Source organism: Staurois parvus, unplaced genomic scaffold (assembly GCF_062004578.1).
Source record: "Staurois parvus isolate SC_StPar_1 unplaced genomic scaffold, SC_StPar_1.0 ptg000607l, whole genome shotgun sequence".
NCBI classification, from domain to species: Eukaryota; Metazoa; Chordata; class Amphibia; order Anura; family Ranidae; genus Staurois; species Staurois parvus.
Genome location: NW_028318403.1, coordinates 1,208,991 through 1,230,513, shown reverse-complemented (window position 1 = coordinate 1,230,513; position 21,523 = coordinate 1,208,991). Strand labels below are relative to the sequence as shown.

Genomic DNA, 21,523 nt, shown 5'->3' with positions numbered 1-21,523 from the left:
ACAATCTTCTTTAGATTTAGTAGCACACATGTGAGGGCCTACCTAACAATTCCTTTAGTTCATATCCAGTAAGGCATGCCCTTGAACTACATAGTTGGTAAAGCTAGAAGAAACTGAATAATTAGACTGTACATGTACATGTCTCATACTGATTTCTACCTCTTTAACCCCTGCTGCTTGCAAGTATGCTATATACTGAGGCCAGAAGAATGATTTGGTTGTGCACATCCAGTGCATATATGGGAGGAGGATTCCAATTTAGAGGGAAGATGGATGAATTCCAGATGGCAGACTCCAAAGGCATCAGTTAGAAGAAGCAGCTAAGTGATAAATATATATGGAAAACACTCTTTTTTATGGGATTTTAAAGGCACAGACAAGGCCAATACAGCCATTAAATTTGTAAAAACAGTAGAAATCTGTTGAAATAAATGCATAGGTGGGAAAGATGAAATATAATTCATGCAAGCACTTGACGTATTTTGAGAAAAAAAACAATCTCTTCAGAAGTGCCTAAATAGGGCATGATACCTGTAATGGATATATAATTATAATCATATTACCATATATCTCCATTGGAAGTTACAATCACAAGTATATGAATATCACTTATATAGCCCAACATTGGAGCAAAGAACATGAAAGAATGCCAACTGACTAAAACCAGAAAGGACATAAATGTGACCAATGTGAAAATAGCCTATTGCTTCCCAGCGGTCCGTGGCATCCACTCCCCCTTTATTTCCTTGCTATGCTGCTGTCCCCTTGCTTCCCCAGCCCGCAAAGGCCGCTGACCCGAGTCTAACTGGGTTTGGGTAGCCTTTTTGACCCAGAAGACAGCATGGCGGCACCTCCATCCACGTGAGGCTTGGTGTCCTCCTTTCGGGTGTGCATCTTACCAGGTCCTTCTTTGCGCATTGGCGCAATACGTGATCTCATCGCACTGACACTCTGCTCGGTAACGCCGCATGCCTCACGGCCAGGGAGTGGCTGCTGCGGAGATAGGCTATCTCCAGTAGTCTAATTTGCAATGGTGCAATTTCAAGTCACCTTCCTGCTTATAAAACGCCAGTTTATGGGTTCATAGTGTGCATGTGCAGACAGTGGACAGGTAATTCATCTTTCCCTCACACTTGGTAGGTTGTTTTTTTCTGGATACTTTGTGATTTATTTAGTGGCACTTTTATATGCCATTTACTAAATTAATTATATGTGATTTTTTTATAGATCCAGCAATATCAGGGAACCCTCCTATGTTTTTAGGACATTGATTATATACAATCCTATAATATTGAGAATGATTTGCTACATCCCCACCTTCAGTAGGCAATTTTTCTTTGCTCCTATGAGTGACATTGGTAATTTTTACCTTTTTGTGCACCACTATATTATTTTATACCATTTATTTTTCTTATTGTTATTTATATATTTGCATAGAAATCATCATTTTGAATTTGGTATACTCACCTGCCGCCTTTGTGGTGCCGTTAAATGGTTTCTCTTGGAGGCGAGTGGGGCAGCACTCTTTCCCCCTTTCCTTTTCCATTTTTCCACTCTTTTGGGAGGATCTGGGAAACGCTGGCCACATTTATGTCCTTTCTGGTTTTAGTCAATTGGCTGTTATTTCATGTTCTTTGCTCTAGTGTTGGACTATGTAAGTGATATTTATAAACTTGTGATTGTAACTTACAATGGAGATACAGTATATGTCGATTATAATTATATATCCATTACAGGTATCATGCCCTATTTAGGCACTTCTGAAAAAGAGATTGTTTTTTGTATCGAAACACGTCAAGTTCTTGCATGAATTGTATTTCGTCTTTCCCACCTATGCATTTATTGCAACAGATGTGTTATGTATTACCACCATATCTTGTTTGTCTATGTACATTTTAATATTTTGTATAAATAAAATATGGTTTGAAAATATTTTTACAAATTGAATGGCTCTATTGGCCTTGTCTGGGCCTTTTAAAATCCCATAGAAAAGAGTGTTTTTCCATATATGCTCCAATAGGGATGATAGCACTTCTTGTTATCACACCCATTGTTTTTCTAGCTAAGTGATAAAGAACTTGGAGAGAAAGCAACCTTTCAGATGAAATAAGATCAATAGTGTACACCGGAGATATTTTTCCAGAAAAAGGTTAGCTAAATAATGATAGTTGTTCCTTAAAGCTCATATTCAGGCTAAATGTTTTTCTTCAATATGGTGCCCAGTATTGTTTTTGCTACAATACTCCTCTTCATTCCATAGATGTCCACTACAGTGCTCCTTTTTGCAGCAAGTTGTCCTCAGTTATTCAGATCAGAAGACTGAGGACAACTGTGGAAGTCATGTTGTCTCCGCACCATGGCACCCTTCATTCACAATTTATTGATGCAGATGGTGGTTCTGACCACTACTGCTGGGAGAAGACAGAAAAAGAGAAGCCAGCGTATTGATTGGCCTGTGGACTTCTGAAGAATGTAAGTATATAAAAAAATGCAAAACATACTACTAAGAGGCACTTCATGGAAAGAGCTGATTGGGGGAAGTGTTGGTTTGGAGTAGGCCTTTCTGGAAAAAAAATATGGGAACTGTCATTGCTGACCTCCTTCTGGACAGGACAGGTACGCAGATCAGAAAAGTCAGAAGAACCTATCTTCAAACTTATCCTAGGTCAGTGACTCAGAAATAGCGTTTTCCGAAGGCAGTAGAATCCCACTTAATTTTCTCAGTAAATGCTCCTTGAAAATCAAAATGGCCACTCCCAGTCCACATGGTGATGTGAATGTTACTGTATAACTGCACCAATTTGGGAAAGGGTGTGTGTGTTTGATTGTCACAATTATTTATAGCTAATGAAATGTTTAGTATTCAGGGCCACAGAGTACAAAACCTTGTGGGGCCTAATGAATCTCACCAAAAGTTAATCTTTATATATATGTCATCAGTCATTCTTTTATGTAATTTACTTCCTTTTTTTCCAGTTAAAGAACTCAGTATGGTGACTTTGTCTGATTCACACAGTGTGTTAAGAAATTCGCAGGAAGTGTTTGCTAGTAAAGGAGACTGGACCCTTTTAAATATCACAGTACAGAATGACACCTATGGCTTCCTGAATAGTGTGTACTATGTAGTCATTTATAAGGTAAAATACAGAACAAAGGTTTGGGTAAACCAGTTCAGTACAATATAAAATTATAAGCTTATACAGAAATTTCATGCAACTTGCGCTCTCCTATTCTTCGTCCATTTGCATCATGTGTTTTCATCACCCATGCATCCAACTTGTATGCTCAATACAGGCAGTTTTCAAATTGCAAACATCTGACTTACATATGACTTGTACTTAAGAACAGAGGCAGCGTAACACCTTGCTGGTTCCGGAAATCTTGCTGCTCACCGCATGAAAGCTGGAGTTACACCTAAAAATGTACCTGTTCCAACTTACATACAAATTCAACTAAGAAACAAACCTACAGATCCAATCTTGTTCATAACCTGGGGACTGCCTGTATAGGGTTCACGGAAATAGCACCTAAGCTTTAAAAAAATAGAAATAAAAATTTGGTTGAGCATACATTTTAACAATGATTGTTCTGAGGTTTAGTGATGTCTGTGAGAATGCAGCTATTTGGATAGCATGTATCCTTGGCAACAGATTTGAGGCCTGTACCCAGACCCTGCTGGACCAAAGATTGTGGGGCTAGACTGGAATGTGAACTTCAGGCACGGGGCCTGCCTACTGGGGCTTTTTAGATTTCTGTAAAATGATTTGTGAATGACAAAGGAGAGTCTGATCAGTCACAGGATTCCCTCCCCCATTCACAGATTGTGTTACAGGCAGAATAATCAGTGAGAAAACTTCTCAATGAAGGTGAGGGCAGAAACCATATACAGCTTTGCAGCATAAGGCTGATGCCACAATACATTCACAAGACCTTAATATCCACAATTTTTTAAATTCCATCCCTAAGTGGAATGATGTTCTTATTACTATCTTTAAAGTGGTTCTAAAGTCTTCATTCATTTTTCTTTAAAATAATAAACACATCATACCTACCTGCTCTGTGCAATGGTTTTGCACACAGCAGCCCAGAGCCTCCTCTTTTCAGGTTCCCCGCTGGTTCCTCTGGCTGCTTGCTCTGAGGGTACTTGTGCATGCTCATTCCTGAGCTGCCTGTGTGTGCCTATGGGACACACATAGCATGGTTCAGTTTCACCCCCTGCTCCCTCCTCACTAGCTATGATTGATAGCAGCCGGAGTCAGTGGCTCCCACTGCTGTGTCTTAGCCAATGAGGAGAGAGAGACCCGAGAGAGCTTTTGCTTTCGTGTACACCACTGGATCAAGATCGGGCTCAAGTAAGTATTGGGGGGGGGGGCTACACACCCTTCTCCTTAAGAGCCTGTTGTCCAGCAAGTCTCATGTGACTCCCATATGAGCTTTACATGAAATGATTGATCCTATGATGCAGCATGTTCTACCCTGCAACTAGGAGATCAGCCTGCTGTTCCAAGCATTTTAGATTCAAAAACCTTTCCACTACATTATGTTTGTAAAACTGTTCATTAAGAGGAATGGAAATAACCTGTTAGGTCCTGGGTCTCCAATGAAAGTGTGGAGTAGCTTTTTCCAGTTCCAGAAAAATTTGTTGACAAGTTGTCTCAACCCAATGTACATGTTCAGTTACAGGTTGATAATGTTCTGACCTTGAAGGACATCACTGACTTTCAATTGGATTCTATTCTAAGGTGTCAGTTTGAGTTAACTGGTATAGCTGTCTCTCCCTTAACGGTGGTAATTTGTGCATCCACGTCAGAATGGATTAATATTTTAAAAACAGACAGTTCCATCTAAAGGTTGAACCCTCATAATCAGGAGCTTTTGGAACAAATGTCAAAGTCATTGGGTTTCAACTGTGATGGGATCTCACAGGCATTTAAGCTTGTCTTTTGCATAGATCTAATATCTGTCCACTTTCGTAGGGTGCTTTGACTTTGTGTCTGGAACTCTGAAAATATCCTTAAGGAGCATTTAATTTACTCTTTTTAAGGGTAGACACCTTTTTTGGTTCTGTCCCTGACCAAATCAGATACCTCTGGTGGTCTTACGGTACATGCTCCTCGGAGCAGAAGGTGTGTAGTTAAAATATAACACTCCCGCTCTTCCTCTGCTTTTACAGTGGTACCTCAAAGACAAAGTTCAAGCAGCAGATCCTGAGGCCACAAATTCTCACCCTTATTGGCTTAGCCCTCTGTATAAAGTATACTTCCACGTTTCCATGTGGGTGTCTGTTGTTGTTCTGAACCATTAAAATGTTTGTGTTGTAGCAGTTTTCAATGCTCAGGTTATCCCCTGTAGCTCTTATCTAAAATTTTAATCAGTCATCCTTCTTTAACTTCCTCTTCTGGCATTCTTGCTTGGGCATTTTTTTCTCAAGAATTGACTGGGTATTTTCTGTGACAGTCTTATCCTGATTGCTGCCCTATTGTAATCCTTTCTTGAAAGTGTTATCCCACCTACTCTAACACTCACCTACGTTATAAACTTCCCTTCCATTATTGGAATACAGTCTTTATCATGCTTGGTCTTCTTCAAACCCCATCTCTCTATAGGAATTTGGTGCCTTCCTCACACTTTGCCTACCTCCCTTACCAATTTGACACTACTGTATTATTCACTGTGCTGTTTACTTTATGCTGTAATGTTAACTTTATCCCGATGGCATAGATGTTCATGTTCTCCTTGGTGCCTCCTATTCTTTGCAGCCCATAGTGAAATTCTTAAGTATTTTCACTGAATACAGTCAGTGTACCACACCCTCTCAGTTCCTGCAGATGAGAGTCGTATACTTTCTCCTCTTTGGAATTTTCAGGTTCTTTCACATTGCCCTCCTTCTAGAGCAGAGGCATCCAACCTTTTGACTTTCCTGGGCCACATTGGAGGAAGAGGAATTATCGTGGGCCACACATAAAATACACTAATAATGATAGCTGATGAGCAGAAAGAGTTGAACAGATCACAAGTTAACCGATATAGATAATTCACCTATATGAGTAATAAAATTTCATTTTTTATATAAAAGAGGGCAACATAAAACAAGTGCAATATTTGACAATGTTTTTGATACACTAACACATTAATATCTGGTTTGAAGGATATAACAGCAGTTATCAATGAATTCTCAGGGTACTCATCAGATATTTTGGTTCTAATTTTGCCCTTTCGTGTACTTCATCCTTGAAAAACACTGCTTACAAATATAGGTGCTGCCGAAAACTGAAGACATGAAGAGTGGGATATTTTTCTTTGGGAAGATAAAACTTTTAAAAGTCCAGTAAATGTTCCTTTATCTGCATGTGTAAATGTATTTTTACAATTTAAAAAAAAAAAATCAGTATTTTTATTTAAGTTTACGATTTTGTGTTGGGTTGCATTCATAGCCATCTTGGGCCGCAGTTTGGACACCACTGTTCTAGAGTCTCTGGGATAGTCTATGAAATCCGCTACTATACTTTCCTATTTTTATTGAGATTCTCCTTCTCATTTGTGAAATCCAGTATTACATTATACACCTGTCTGATGTTTTCCCTTAATTGAGCACTGAGGTCCTTCACCTCAGGGTTTTTTGTTTCTCTTTGAAAGGAAATATCCATCCCTTCTTCTCCTGCATCTCCTTGGATGGTTAGCAGACAAAACAATCTAATTTCTGCTGGTAATCTTTCCCTTAGTGGTTTATTGTATGTCCACAGGCCATTGTGGGACCCGCATACTGGAAAAGAGTTCTTTGCAGTTTAATTTCATATTTTCATTCTTAGGGGGGTTTCCTAACCCTCATTCTTCTGTGGTGAATTCTTCCCCTTAATTTACTGGTTCAAAATGTACTGGTTCCTTGAATTAAATTGTTTAATTCATTCAGGCTGACTTCATTTAGGCTTGACATTCCTGAAAAAGTTTGGAGTATTAAGCCCCAGAATTTCTTCTCCCTGTTCCCCTTATTTTGGTCCCCCCTCGCCCTGACTACAAGAGTTACCTCCAACTATTAAGTAGTTAATTTTTTTCTCATAAACATACCATATCTGTCCTGACTTTCTTCCCTGAAGTAAAGGGTTTGGTTGGTAGGCTTAGGCCTTTACCATAGTAACTTTCTTTTGCTGACCATTTATAAGTTAATTTCCTGCTTCTCATTACACTTCTCTTTTCCTTAAGGTGGATTATTGGCTGTCTTTAACATTGTCAGTTGAGGTTCTTCAGTCATTCAGGCACCGGTTTTTACAATTTTGGGATTATTTCTTCCTGATCAGGTTGATCCTTGGTGTCTTTTCCTTTGCTATGTCTCATTACATTTTGGTGCATTCTTCTCTATCAGGCCACATCAGGCATTGATTCTGGTAAAATTCAATGTCTGTTGGTTTTACCCACCACTCAGTTGGACTACTTTTGGAAGTGCCTAGCGTCCAAGACCTACTACAGTCCTGAATCCCTTAATGGATGATAAAAAGTAAAATTTTTATACTTACTAGAAAATGTTTCTTGTCCTGAGTCCTTTGAGGGACACAGATCTTGTCCCAATGTTAATGTCCCAATGTTTGTGACCAATGTTACTGGCCGTATGCACTACTTGTTCACAAAACGTTATCGCATTGCACATTAAGGCAAAACATAATATGATTCAACAAGGTTCAATAAATGCACTGAAACTGATTTTCCTGGTGTGAATAGATCCTCAAGATTATTTTCTCCACAATGCCTGTTACTAAAGAGGAGAATGAGGATGTGTTTTAAAGTGCTTTGACTGCTTGTGTAGAATATAAAAATATTTCAATGTGCATGGTTTGGGCCAGGTTCACATTTAGGCCTTGTTCACTTGGGGCATAAGCGAGGGCCATGTTTACCCACATAGCGAAGCATAGGTGTTCCGTGCATCCCTGTACAGGAGACCCCATTTCTGTCAACTGGGGAGCACATACACAGCCGCTGCTCCCAATTAGACACTGTGCAGGTGTGGGTGCCCTGAATGCACCCAGGGAGCAGCAGCTTTGTCCATGCAGCCTCTGCATCCCATGCACGGAACACTTGTGTGTGAATAAGGCCTAAGTTATAACTCATCAAATTAGAGTGGTATTAAACACAAAATCAAAAATACCAAAAATTTTAACATACCAATTCTTAGTTGTGGTGGCTGCATTAGTTTTCTTTTTTAGGTTTTTTTCCCTCTGTTTTCATCTGGCGATCTGACCAGTAACACATCTCCTGTATTAGTGTGTCCCCGCTCTGGATAAAGGAGCACAGGTGCACCTTTGGACAGTGACATTGTCAGTCTGGGGGAGGGGAGTGTTAGATGTACTAGCAGATTTAGATACACTAAGAGACTACCAGTGGTAAATAGTTTGTATCAACACTCTAACTGCTACATTTGCAAGAGAGCTTATTCTGTTGAAAAACATCAGACTTACTGGGTGCGTCACCAGATGAAAGTAAAGGAAAGTAAGCCCAAAAAGATAATAAATGTAGCCATCATCTCTACGAATTGGTAAACTGTGATATAATAAATGGTTGCTTTTGGGTTTAATACCGTTTAACTCTTCATATCTTTCCACTAATTTAAAACAAGATTTTGTAACTTCATTTATATTTTAAACAAAATGGGAATAAATGTAACAAATATCTGGGAGAAAATGCAGTATCTGTTCACTATGTTTTATCACTTGATAAAAAGTCCTTGTTTATGTCAGGTTAGTAGCATTCAGCTATATACTGCTGACTGTATATATAATTGTAAGGGTGTCTTCTTTAGACTGTCTTCTCTTTACCTTTTTTTTCAAGATTACAATAAAGAGATCCCCTGACGTCTACATAATCAATCTCATCATCCCAACCTGCTTCCTAGTTATCTTAGACATCTGGGGTATGTTCATTCCGAAATTCGAGGGGAGACTTTCTTTCAAAGTGAATGTTATTTTGGCGTTCTCCATGCTCCTGCTCATCCTGAACAATATGTTACCCGCTTCTGCTAGCCAACCTATGTTAGGTATGTAATCAATTATAGATCATCATATTAAACCAAGGGGTCTTTTCTTATTCATCAAACATTTACTACAGGTGAATCAATCACTGTAACACATGTAGGCAGGTGCAGTCTGTACTCCCCTCTGTAGGTGGCGCTAGGCTTAAGCAGAAATACAGAAGGGGAAGGAAGTTGTAGGGAACTGAGGTACAGCAGGACAGCAGCTGTCTAATTGGACGCTGGTGGCCCTCATGACCTCCGTGGCCATCTTAGATGAGGGCAGAGCATATTTAAGAGCCTGACTCTCTGTTTTGGTGCACATTTTGCGAGTGGTTATTATAGGGACAGGTACTGTCAGGCACAGCACATACAGTAGCAATGGGGAGAGGTTCTGGAGGAATACGGAATGTGCAAGGACTAAGCTATCCTCCATTTTAGAAAGCCCCATAGGGGGTTGTACTGGCCAATCTGCACCCCCACTCCTTGTTGCAGGTGCTGTCGGCATAATTTCTAGCTACAGTACCTCTGCTACAGATCCCGTAAGTGGCTCTCGTTGGTTGCATTCACCCACCATGCTTGGTTGTATCTTGGAACTTTTTTCAATATACAGTTTACATTACTCAACCTGTGTGTGGTCTCTGATACCGATACACCATGCTGCACCCTGCTCACACACATGCACATAGAAGATTCACCTGCTCTGAATGTTTGGCGAATGTGACATTCATTGCTTGACTATTACACCAGAGATAGGCTTGTCCACTCCTACTTCCACCATTACTGATCCATACCACTCCCCACCCCTTAACCAATTATACTTTACAAAAAACATGACACCATTTTGGAGTAAAATGGCCAACATGGCCTTTTATTAACAACTTACATTTTAAATACATCAGCCGTTCCTTATAACGGAAACCAAAGAATTGTTGTTGGTCTTCGAAGGCACCCCCAAACGATCCGAAATGCACCTGCGGACAACCATATACACTAGGCCTCCAGCCGCAACCTACCAGCTCGGAGACAACCATACCGTCCGCAGTGCAGCACCACCACCTTCCAGTTATACCTTGGTTAACTGGGAATGTCCACCGGGCACCCCATACCACCGATGGGTCCCACACCATTGTTTTACCTTCCAAGCTGAGAACCGCCTCCAAAGACCAACAACCGCCCGCGAGCCAACATAACCCCCTTTTTTTTTTCCTTTTTTTTCCTTTCCTTCCCCCGGGAGGGACCCCATACCCAACAAAACAGGGAGGGCGGGAGGGAAGCTCTGATCCTTCCTCATGTCCAGCTCCACTGACGCCCCCTCAACAGAACCCCCCACCCTAATGTGCCGCAGACCCCACCTACACTCCACCTCTGCCAACCAGATAACCCCGCAATCAAATCCCAACCCCCTGGAGCTAACTTTAACCCTTTCCATTCCCCTTCACCACACTGGGGCCTAGTCATGCATGCCCTGCGCTATTTTTCATTCTTTCTTATCCACTACGGGCATTTCTTTATAAATACACCACTAAGAATATGAAGCCTAATAAACTGATCATGAGCAGAAGCATTTATGCTGGTTGTAAACCTGCTAAATTGACATATACTGTATCACTTGTCTGGTGCATTTGTCGGAAGTCATTATTAATATACTGTATTCAGTCTAGTCCAGGCACGACATATAGCTTTAACCTAACAGTTTGCTCTTCTGTTTGGTATAGGTATTTTCTGCTGTGTATGTATGGCAATGATGGTTCTTAGTATTGTTGGAACTATTGTTTCTTCTTATCTAATGGAAAAATCTGTCAGCTCCCAACATGTTTCTCCATGGGTGAAAACTCTTGTTTTAAAGTACATGGCACGAGCACTATGCTTCAGGAAACAACCCAGTCCCAAACAGGTGACCAAGGACAAAGGTTTGTGTACAATGTAAGGTATACAGTATATTCATGTTAATTATATTCTGAACAACTGTCTTTTTTAATGGTCCATGTTCTTTGGTTCAGAGCCAGAGGCCACTGGGGAAATACAAAGGATGAAGAATTTAGAGGAAAAGGACAACCTAGAAGTAAAGCTGTTGAAGAAACTGCTGTTAGAAATCCTTAAGATCCACAAGAGGTTAATCATATCTAAGAGTGAAGAAGATGCCAAGTTAGAATGGCTCAAAGTTGCACAAGTAATTGACAGGCTGGTTCTCATTTTGTACCTTCTTACTGTGATTACGGTATTAATCATTCTCATCTGTGCTTGGGGAGAGTGAATTACATGAATGCATTACAAGGGAATCCAGTTTTATAAATCATTAGACACTTTTTGGGTTACATAGTTCCCTACATCGCACGGTATTGAAGTCCCAGCTGTGAGTTATGTAGCGAAAGATCCCGTGTGACCATATTTCCTAGTTGTGATTCTTAGATCTACTATACACACTGTCTTCATCTAAATAGTAGTATGCCTCACTTCTCTACTTATCCCACAATTACCTATCTTTTTGAGACTTGTACAAAGGAGAAAATCTTTCTGTGTAAATTGACACTGTAGAACAGTATCTACTGTGTCAATGAGAGTTAAAGTGGTTGTAAAGGCTCAGGGTTTTTTAACGTCATGCATTATATGCATGAAGGTAAAAAACCTTCTTTGTACAGCAGTGCCCCCCTCCCACCAATACTTACCTGAGCCTCTCTCAATCCAGTGATGTACATGAGAACCTTGGTTCTCCTGGGACTCTCCCTCCACACAGCCAGTGTGCCATGGAGGTGAGAGAGGGGGCAGGGCTGAGCCGCTGCTCTGTGAGTGAATGGAAACACAGAACAGTTGCTTGGGAGCTTGGGTGACCCCATAGTAAGCTGCTTGCTCTGGGGGCAATTGGCAGGAGGAAGGGGCCGGGTAAACCAAAAAGAGGAGGATTGGAACTGCTCTGTGCAAAACCACTGCACAGAGCAGGTAAATATAGACATGTTTGTTATTTTTTTTTAATTGCCTTTAATACCACTTTAAGAGAATCTTCACCCTAGAAATAATAAATTTAAACTCAGCAGCTATAAATCCTGTAGGATAATAAAAGGACACTTACCTGTCCAATGATCCAGCTCCATCCTCACCCGCGCCGGTTCTTCTGTTTGGTGTGGGAAGCATGCTCCTTGAGGCTTCACAGCTGGCTTCTCACTGTGTTTTGTGAATGGTCCTGTAGTGTGTCCCAGAATGCTGCAGACAAATTGAGGGAGGCCGAATTTCCTCTCAGATTGCCTAGGTGATCCGGGCAGAAGTGGAAGCGGATACCTACCAAAATCAGGAACCCCAAACCCAAAAAATAAACTGCCAAATGTTGGGGATAGTCAGAAAATTAGAACTTCCCCTTTTGGGTGAATGTTCGCTTTAGGATGTAAAAATATTGTTGCTTCATTGTAACTATCCTTGTTTATTCATAGCAGATCAAAGGGGCAACCTCTGATATTTTGTAAAGTGACTGTACATGTTTAAAATATATAAACTAATAAATAAATTGTGTTCCTACTTAACCTTTTGTTAACCCTATTTAGACCTAATTAGCTCCTTCTTCCCCTTCTTCCCTTAGGTATTATTTTGCTGCTGTATTTTTTTCTTCATTTTATATTTAAACTTTTTTTTCATTTTCATGGTTTTGTTTCTAATTTTTTTTACAGTGCTGCATTTAAAAAAGTGCAAAATTGAAAAAACTGCATTTCATTTGTAAATAACTTTTGCATGAAGGGGTTAAATAACAGTCACTGGCCACAAATACAACACACAGGTATTCAAAGAGAAGTATGGCCAAAACTTTTTTAGACTGTCACAGGAGTGCACTTAGTTTAGCTCTGCTGTGTCTCGAAGTCAGCTTACAGTGTTCTTTTGCTGACGTGGCAGAGCCGTTTTAGGCTCTAGAAGAATCCCAACCATATTGTCAGGATCTAACCAGCTGCCTGATTGACAGTTGGCTCTGGTACTTGAAGCAAAGTGAACTGCGCCCGAACCCTCCCCAGCCCTGCGCTCGCTCTGATGAGCACTAGATGAAATGAGCAGAAAGTGATGACTGATAGTCACTGCTCTCTACTTGGAGCTGGCAAAGAACTAAGTGATCAGTGGTCATGTGATCACTATGTTCTCGGGCTTAGAGCTGATGTATGACAGCTTTAGCATCAGACCAATGCTGGATGTTTTTTTTTATATAGCACAACTGTCTCCTTTAATGAACGCTGCTACTGGTTACTAATGCAACGCAAAGGGGTTAATTAACTCTGCCAATGACCACCAATGGGGAGGGATGTTTTAAATGGAACTGCCACTTATCATCAATGCAAGAAAAAGGGTAAGGGGGCTAATGAAGCCAATGAACGGGGGATTTAAATAGCATAACACCAATGACAAAACCAATATAGGTGTTATTGCTGGGGGGGGTCTGAGTGGGTATTATTGCTCTTGGCACCAGATGGGGGAGGGCGATTTAAATAGCATAACATCAATGACAAAACCAATATAGGTGTTGTTATTGCTGGGTGGGGGGTCTGGGTGGGTACTATTGCTCTTGGCACCAGATGGGGAAGGGCGATTTAAATAGCATAACATCAATGACAAAACCAATATAGGTATTGTTATTGCTGGGTGGGGGGTCTGGGTGGGTATTATTGCTCTTGGTACCAGATTTGGAAGGGCGATTTAAATAGCATACCATCAATAACAAAACCAATGTAGAGGTTATTATTGCTGGGTGGGGGGTCTGGGTGGCTATTATTGCTGTGGGCACCAGATGACCTTGTACCAGCACTGATGTCCTTAAAGCAAACTTGCAAGTTAGAAATAATAATAATAATAATCATAATAATAATTAAACCAATAGAACACAAGCAGTATGGCCCCAGCTCTTAGTCAGGGGCGGACTGACCATTTGGAAACTCGGGCACTGCCCGAGGGCCCGGGGTCAGTAGGGGGCCCCATGAGATGCCCCTGGTACCTTTTTCATAGGCTTTTTTGAGTTTGGGCAAGGACACAGGGGCCCCATGATCCCCTATTGCCCGGGGGCCCCATGAGTTGTCAGTCCGCCCCCGCATATATGTCAAAAATAGCATAAGGGTAACATTAATTTAAAAAATAAAAGAAATACTTGAAAACCTCTGGTTCTGCCTTCCAAACCAGAGAGGGATCTTCCCTTAAAATTGGTGTAGTATATAGACCTCCGGGACAAACTGAAGATTATGATGAATTGTTGATTGACAGGAGAACTCAAAACACAATGAAGGGAGAGGTTTTAATTACTGTAAGTGTGACTTCAACATGCCTGACAATAACTGTAATTCTCAAACTGCAATTACAAGCAGGAGCAGGGGTGGAATGGAGGCACTGAATGGGGTTTCTCTGAAACAGTAAAAAGCCCATCCGGAGATGATCATATTCTAGACTTAGTACTCAGGGGCGTATTTACCACAAGGCAAACAAAGCACTTGCCTAGGGCAGCAGTTTTCAGGGGGGCAGCACCTCCACCCAGAAGAAGGGATGAAAGAAGGGGCACGCATGCCATGGCAACCAGGTGGGATCCGAGTGAGGCTGCAACTGCTTGATGGTGTATGTAGAGCCTGACTTTCCTTCCTGGGTATGTCCGGAGCTGTGAACATGAGTGTCTTTCTCTGTCGCCGGGAGGTGGGGGGTAGTGGAAGGGGTGTTGTTGTTCAATGTCAGCAATGTCAGGCTCTCTCTGTTGGAGGGGGAAGTGGGGGTGGTGTTGGTCGGTGTCTGTGGGGGCAGACGATTTTTGTGTTGCCTAGGACAGCACAAAACCTGGATACACTACTGTTAGTACTGACAAATTGTCCGATGTGGAGGTGGGAGAAAATTTGAGTTCTAATGATTACCAATGTCTTTGGTTTGATTTTAAGCTCCACGAGCAGGGCCCCATGATCCCCTATTGCCCCGGGGCCCCATGAGTTGTCAGTCCGCCCCTGCTCTTAGTTGTATGTTTCCTTGTTGCCTGACCCTCCCTAGTCAAACTACGATCAAAATCTATGAGTACATTTTCTGTTACATGTCCTGTATTTCTAATCATGGGAAATTTTTTACTTTTTATTTTTATGTGTTGTTGAATGTGTTATGCCAAGTATTTTCTATACCATGTAGAATGTGTACAAGATTACTTGTAATTGTTTTAAAATGTAAAAAAAAAACAGCAAAAACAAATAGAGAATATTTTGCATCAAAATTCTCAGACTTTGTTTTGTATTAAAGAAAAAACAGCCAAAAGTTTGTGTGCATTTGTTTAAAGCCTAAGTTTATTTAAAAACTCGTCACAAGGGTCGTGATTTACTATTAATCTGATGTGTCCCTTGTGCTGCTGCCTCTTGGAGTCCTTGAAATCTTTCATCATCTGATCCCAACCCCCCCCCCTCCCCTCACTTAACCCCATTGATGTAATCTTTTAGTGCAGCAGGAGTTAATAGCATTGAGGGAGCTGTGACAGTCACTCACCAAGAGTGACCCAATATGACTGTCCTTTCTGCCTCCCTCTGCCATTTATAGAAACTGTACTGTCCTTTCTAGGAAGGAAAATGGATCTTTGAATGGAGGACAGGCCGATGATTGAAAGGTCCACCACTTCATTCATACATCTCGTTTCATTCAGAGAAGCTGTAGTACATCTACCTATGAATGAGGGAGGAAAGGACGGCCTTAGTTGGAAACTCTTGATAAATGCCTGTCACAGCTCCTTAAGTTCTATTAACCCCCTTTGCACTGGAAGATTACAACTGCTGGGGGTAGGGGAGGGGCGAGGATGAAGATTTCAAAGTATCCAGGAGCCAGCAGCACAAGGAACACATCGGGTAAATGTCCCTTAACATGTTAGTTTAGAAAGGATAGAGTTGAGCTTAAATTCAGGCAGATGGCAGGTTATCTGTATATCAGTAACTGACACATACGGGTCCTGATAATGTGATGGATTATTTTATTCACACTGGTGACCCTGGGCTGTTTATGAGCCCTTTAGACATGAAGCTTTTTGTTGCCCTGTCCCAACTTTTTTGAGATGTGTTGCTGCCATCAATTTCTTAAAATGTTACATTTCTTCAGTTTAAAAACATTTGATAGGTTTTTTTATTTTCTATTGTGAATAAAATATGGGTTTATGAGATCTGAAAATCATAGCATTTTGTTGTTTTGTAGATTTTACATACTGTCCCAGCTTTTTTGGAATCATAAACCTGTATGTCAAGTCCAATATATCATTGTGTAGGAGTGATACAGATTTAACACAAAGGTCCTGAATGTATTTTTCAAATCCACTTTGTCTAATGTTAATAATTTAATTGTTAAATGTGGTAAGTGGAGAAATGGCACAAGAGATATGTGTGGTTCATGCAAATTTTATATACTGCATCCTGTAGAGCAGTGGTTCTCAACCTTCCTAATGCCGTGACCCTTTAATACAGTTCCTCATGTTCTGGTGACCCCCAACTATAAAATTATTGCAAAACGGTCGATCATTTTGCGCCTGGTCATCCGACTGAAGGAATTTGATGGGAACGGAAGTTAATCTGCTTGCCAATTGGATCTGATAGTAAAATTGAAGTGTGTATGACCAGTATTCCCCCCTCCCCCCCAGGGATATCAGCCCTCTTCCACACCAAGTCGTCTGTCCTAAAGGCTCCTTGTATGACCCCGGAAAGTTTGGGATTGCTGGTTGCTGTCTACTTTCCACTAGCGGGCCATGTGCCCCGGTGTCAGCCCTTGTACAAGTGCAGTGAGGAGAAGCCTCCGTTGGAGGTGAGTGGCTGTCGGGCACTTGCTCTGCGGGTAACCAGATCCCCCCTCCCCTGAAAAAAAGGGGGGCCTGGCTCACATCTATCCAGCTGTTGTGAGCAGCTGCCCACTCGGGGAAACGTGCAGCAGGTGCAAGGGCAGCCAATGGGTGGCAGCGGGGCACCTCCAACATGCCCCTTGCAGGGGAGGAGCCTCCAGCCTGGCCAGCTACTCATAATGCACAGGGAAGAGGGAGCCAGTCAGTGTGCTGGTGTTAATTCAGCGCGAGAGGCTCGCAGCAAGCCGGGAGTGCGGGACACCCTGCCGAGCCCTAGACAACACAAAAATCGTCTGCCCCCATGGACACCGACCAACACCCCCCCCTTCCCCCTCCCGCAGGGAGAGCCTGACATTGACCAACAACACCCCTGCCCCCCACCTGGGAGAGCCTTCCACTACCCTCCCTGGCGATAGAGAGAAAGAGACTCATCTTTGCAGCTCCAGACATCTCCGGGAACAAGTCAGGCTCTAAATACACCATCAAGCAGCCTGTGGCCTCTCTAAGATCCCCCCTGGTTCCTATGGTGTGCGTGCCTCTTCTTTCATCCCTTCTTCTTGGGGGGAAGTGCTGCCCCCCTGAAAAATGACGCCCTAGGCAAGTTCCTTGTTTGCCTTGTGGTAAATATGCCCCTGTTCCCACCTCCAACCAATGTAGCCACCCTGCCTTAAATGTAAGTGACTAGTAAAATGTAGTGTTGCCGGATGGTGATCTGCCCAGGCTAATTTATAAGTAAGTCACCAGGCTGGACAGGCTCGATTGATGTGAACTGAGTTTGTTTTTAAAATACTTATCAAGAGCCCCCTCTTTGGAATATATGTGCCTTGACTACCATGCTGTCCTTATGGTGACTTACTTACATTGGGTCTGGATGGTTCCCCATTGGGAAGTTGGTCCTATTTTAAGATTATGTGTAAAACACCATTGGCTGTTTACTAAACGTACCTGAATTTGCCACCCGAGAGGCATTGGCTTCACCTTGGTCTACTCATTTGCACCTCTGGGCAACATGCACATGCTATGAATTCCAGTCTACCCTACTGATTGATATTACCCTTCTACTCTACTACCCACTACTATTAAAGATTAGGAGTCGGTTCCAGTGTACTGATTCTGTCACATGTGCCCCTGAAGAGAGATTCCCAAAACACGTTGAGTCCACATGTGAATGTAATCGGAATCTTTGCATGTTGTGAACCCTATTTAGAGAGGAATTTTTAATGCTGTATAATAGATTTTTAATGGTACATAATAAAGTTGTTTTTGCGGTTCCCAATTTCAGATCAATTTCTCTTCCATATGTCCACACAAAGTTTGTTGTTTTGTTGATAGTTGAATATGATTTGTTGGGGGGTGGACATATAGCACACGCAGTCAGGGTTTCTCACCTACCATCAGAATATCATCTAAATAACAATTGAACCAGTAAAAATTGCCTTCTTATGGATTTTTAGGAGAAAACAAAGCTGTTTCCACCATCCCATGGACAAATTTGTCGTGGAGGGTGAGAATTTAGCCCCCATAGAAGCCCCACAGGCCTGTAAAAAAATAGTAAAAAACCTGGACTGGCAAAGACAAAACTTCCTGAAACTGATGAATATGTATTGTAATCAGAAAACAAGACTGTGTAGCATAATCCACTAAGTTGTAGCTCTCTCGGGACCAGATTGTTCCTCCCCAGACTCACTACTGATGTGTTTCCATAAGAGGATTTTTCTAATAATTCTCTTGATGTCCACAATAGTAGAAAAGACCCAAGATCCATAAATCAAGTAACCCTGTGTAACCTACCTGGTGGTAGAACCTGAAGTGCTTAGGAAGGCTTCCCTTACAGCTCTAACTGAGGGGTCCTGGTAGAGTAACAAAGATGGCCGGAGCACAGAGATGCACGAGTGCACGAGTACAGGCAGCGTTCAGGCAGGGTCAATATAGATCAGATCAGCAACGGAATCAAAGGTAACAGGATGCATGGGTGCTCAAAGTTATTAGACCAAATGGCACTAATGTAAGGCACTAGCCCAGCTTAAATAGCCCGCCTTGCGCGCACCTTCGCCAATCGTCCACGAGCAGGGCTAACAGGGATTCTGTGCCTGTGCATAAATATGCGCATTCCCTGACACCCTGTGGCTGGTATAGGGTCGCTCTTTGTGTGCCTACGAGAATGCGTGGACTTACACCTGCATCCTTAGGTGCTCCGATTGCCTGGCTATATTCATGACTCTAGTGTAGGCCTCAAGTGCGTGGCACTAGACTGGTGGTTAGCAGCCTGTAGATCGCAATCTGTCAGTAGATTGTGGACAGGTGACTGGTATATTGCAGTCTGGGCTTGCTGACCCACCATCCCAGAGCATCAAACAGAGTGCAATGCAGAGGGACTACTTGTAAAGTTGGAGCTGTAGTAGGGAGCAATAGCCACATAAGCTCATGCAGTGCTGGCTCCTGTCCCATGCGGGGTGATACCAACTGCCCTCCAGCTCTTATTCCAGCTAGTGCTCTCCAGAGACGTGCCAGCAGCAGGAAAGAAGAGATCTTCAGGTCAGTGTGAAGCAAAACACTGGACATAACAGTATAGGGCTGCTTTCACACTGATCTGCTGTGGTTTACCCACAGTACAATGCATCTGCAGCTTTCTGGCAGGTTTGCTGTACTTAGCCATAGATTTCTATTTTATCCTGTGGGTTTGGCACACTTTCTGAAAGTGTACCAAAACTTCTGAATGCAGAAGTTTTGGTGCGCTTTCAGAAAGTGCACCACACCCACAGGCAGGGGCGGACTGACCATGTGGAAACTCGGGCACTGCCCGAGGGCTCCGGGTCAGTAGGGGGCCCCATGAGATGCCCCTGGTACCTTTTTCATAGGCTTTTTTGAGTTTGGGCAAGGACACAGGGGCCCCATGATCCCCTATTGCCCGGGGGCCCCATGAGTTTTCAGTCTGCCCCTGCCCACAGGATAACCAAGGAAAGTTGCAGTGCTACACCCTGGGTGCAGGTAAACCTCAGCACATCAGTGTGAAAGCAGCCTTATAGGGGGCTCAGAACAGTAAGGTTTTGTTTACATTTGCATTTTGGTCAGTGGTAAAACCCCATAGTTAAGATGTGTTTTTTCCACCCCCACCCCAACTGCACCCCCTTTAGCTGCAGTGGCCAGAGGGGTACACATGTCGCAACTGCAGCAGGAGTTATACACCATGTCATGGTTGGTGGGTGTAGCACCTGCCAAGTCTGACCCATTCAAGTGAATGAGGCCGCTCTGCAAGTGCCCTGCAACCTTGTGCAGTACAGCCAACAAGGGGTTAAAGCAGGCAGCGTTATGTTGTTTTCTCAACACCTGCTTTAACCCCTTGGACCCTGCAGAAGCATACAGTTGCAGGGCGCTTGCAGAGTAGCCCCATTTACTTGAATGGGTTGTGATTGGCAATTGGTAGCACCCACCTAAATCAACAGAGGGTTTAATACCTGTTGAGGCATGTGTACACCTTTCGATGTTGCCTCAGCAGCTAAAGGGGAGGGGGAATGGGATTTAGGGTGGTAAGACTGCGACTCAACTGCAAGGTTAACCATTTAGTCACTGTGCTGCCCAAGACAGAAAGGGTGGAGCCGTGCAAATGACCCCTTTTTTGTCCTGTCAGCCAGATGCACATCTAGAACTGCTGATGTATAGTGCACCATGCCTTCCAAAGTGCTTACAACTGTTTCATGCTATTTCACCATCATCAGTGCAGTGTATGGAAATCATGAGTTCTGCAGAGCGGGACTTGGGACCCAACAAGCTAGTATAACTATACAAGACATGAGATGAATTGGGATTAAGATGGCTGAGATGGGATTTAGGCTAGGTTGACATCTGTGTGGGTGGCGCCGCTGTGTATCCGCACGAAAATCCGTGCAGCTGCACCACCCACACAGAGGAATGCGGACCCACGGGCGGGTGCCATTAGTTCTAATTGCACGCCGCCCACACTGGAAAACGCAACCTTACTGGGAACCGAGGTTCCCATGCGGGCTGCGTTTTCAGAAGAAGTGCAAAGACTTCTTCCCTGCGTGTCACGGGGCACGGTAGTCCATTCAAATGAATGGGCTCTCATGCCCACGCAAAACGTGGCCCACACAGCAGCATATATGTGAACCAGGGCTAAAGGAATCAAAAGGCCCTCCAACCTTAGTGTATAACACAGTAAACCCATCAAAGGTATGATGATCTAACAAAAATGGGAGGATTTTTCTTATTTCAGGACAGAAGGCATGCAAATCATTCTTACTCAAAACATTAGTCCGATGCACATACAGAACCGCTGGTATACAGTGCCAATATAGCTTAATATTTTACAGCTGTTTTAGCCTTTCTTGTCATCATCAGTGCATTATACAGAACACAGGGCTTCTATGGAGTAGGACTTGGGAACCAACAGGACAGTATATTCATACAGGTTATGGTGAGAAGGGATTAAAATAATCAAAAGGTCCCCCAACCAAATTAGTGCATAGTACACTAAAGCCTTCTTAGAACAGAAGGTTTTCACATTTCACCACAGATCCCAAAATATGAAGCTTATGCAAGGAATGATATGCATAGCTCTACTACCCACTGTCTTGAAAGGAGCAATGGCATCAAATATACAGCCAGGTCCATAAATATTGGGACATCGACACAATTCTAACATTTTTGGCTCTATACACCACCACAATGGATTTGAAATGAAACCAACAAGATGTGCTTTAACTGCAGACTGTCAG

At 42.6% G+C, this 21,523-nt stretch overlaps 1 protein-coding gene across 1 annotated transcript in view; it reads left to right on the top strand.

Moving 5' to 3' along the window:
- LOC149449697 (5-hydroxytryptamine receptor 3A-like) overlaps positions 1 to 15,238 on the top strand; it is a 71,953-nt gene extending 56,715 nt beyond the window's left edge. Inside the window, exons 6-9 of the mRNA XM_089692856.1 lie at positions 2,977 to 3,137; positions 8,818 to 9,022; positions 10,714 to 10,908; positions 10,999 to 15,238. Of these exons, the coding sequence (XP_089548982.1) occupies positions 2,977 to 3,137; positions 8,818 to 9,022; positions 10,714 to 10,908; positions 10,999 to 11,252 (815 nt within the window). The 3' untranslated portion in view covers positions 11,253 to 15,238. The remainder of the gene's footprint in view (positions 1 to 2,976; positions 3,138 to 8,817; positions 9,023 to 10,713; positions 10,909 to 10,998) is intronic.
- Positions 15,239 to 21,523: the final 6,285 nt, after the last annotated feature.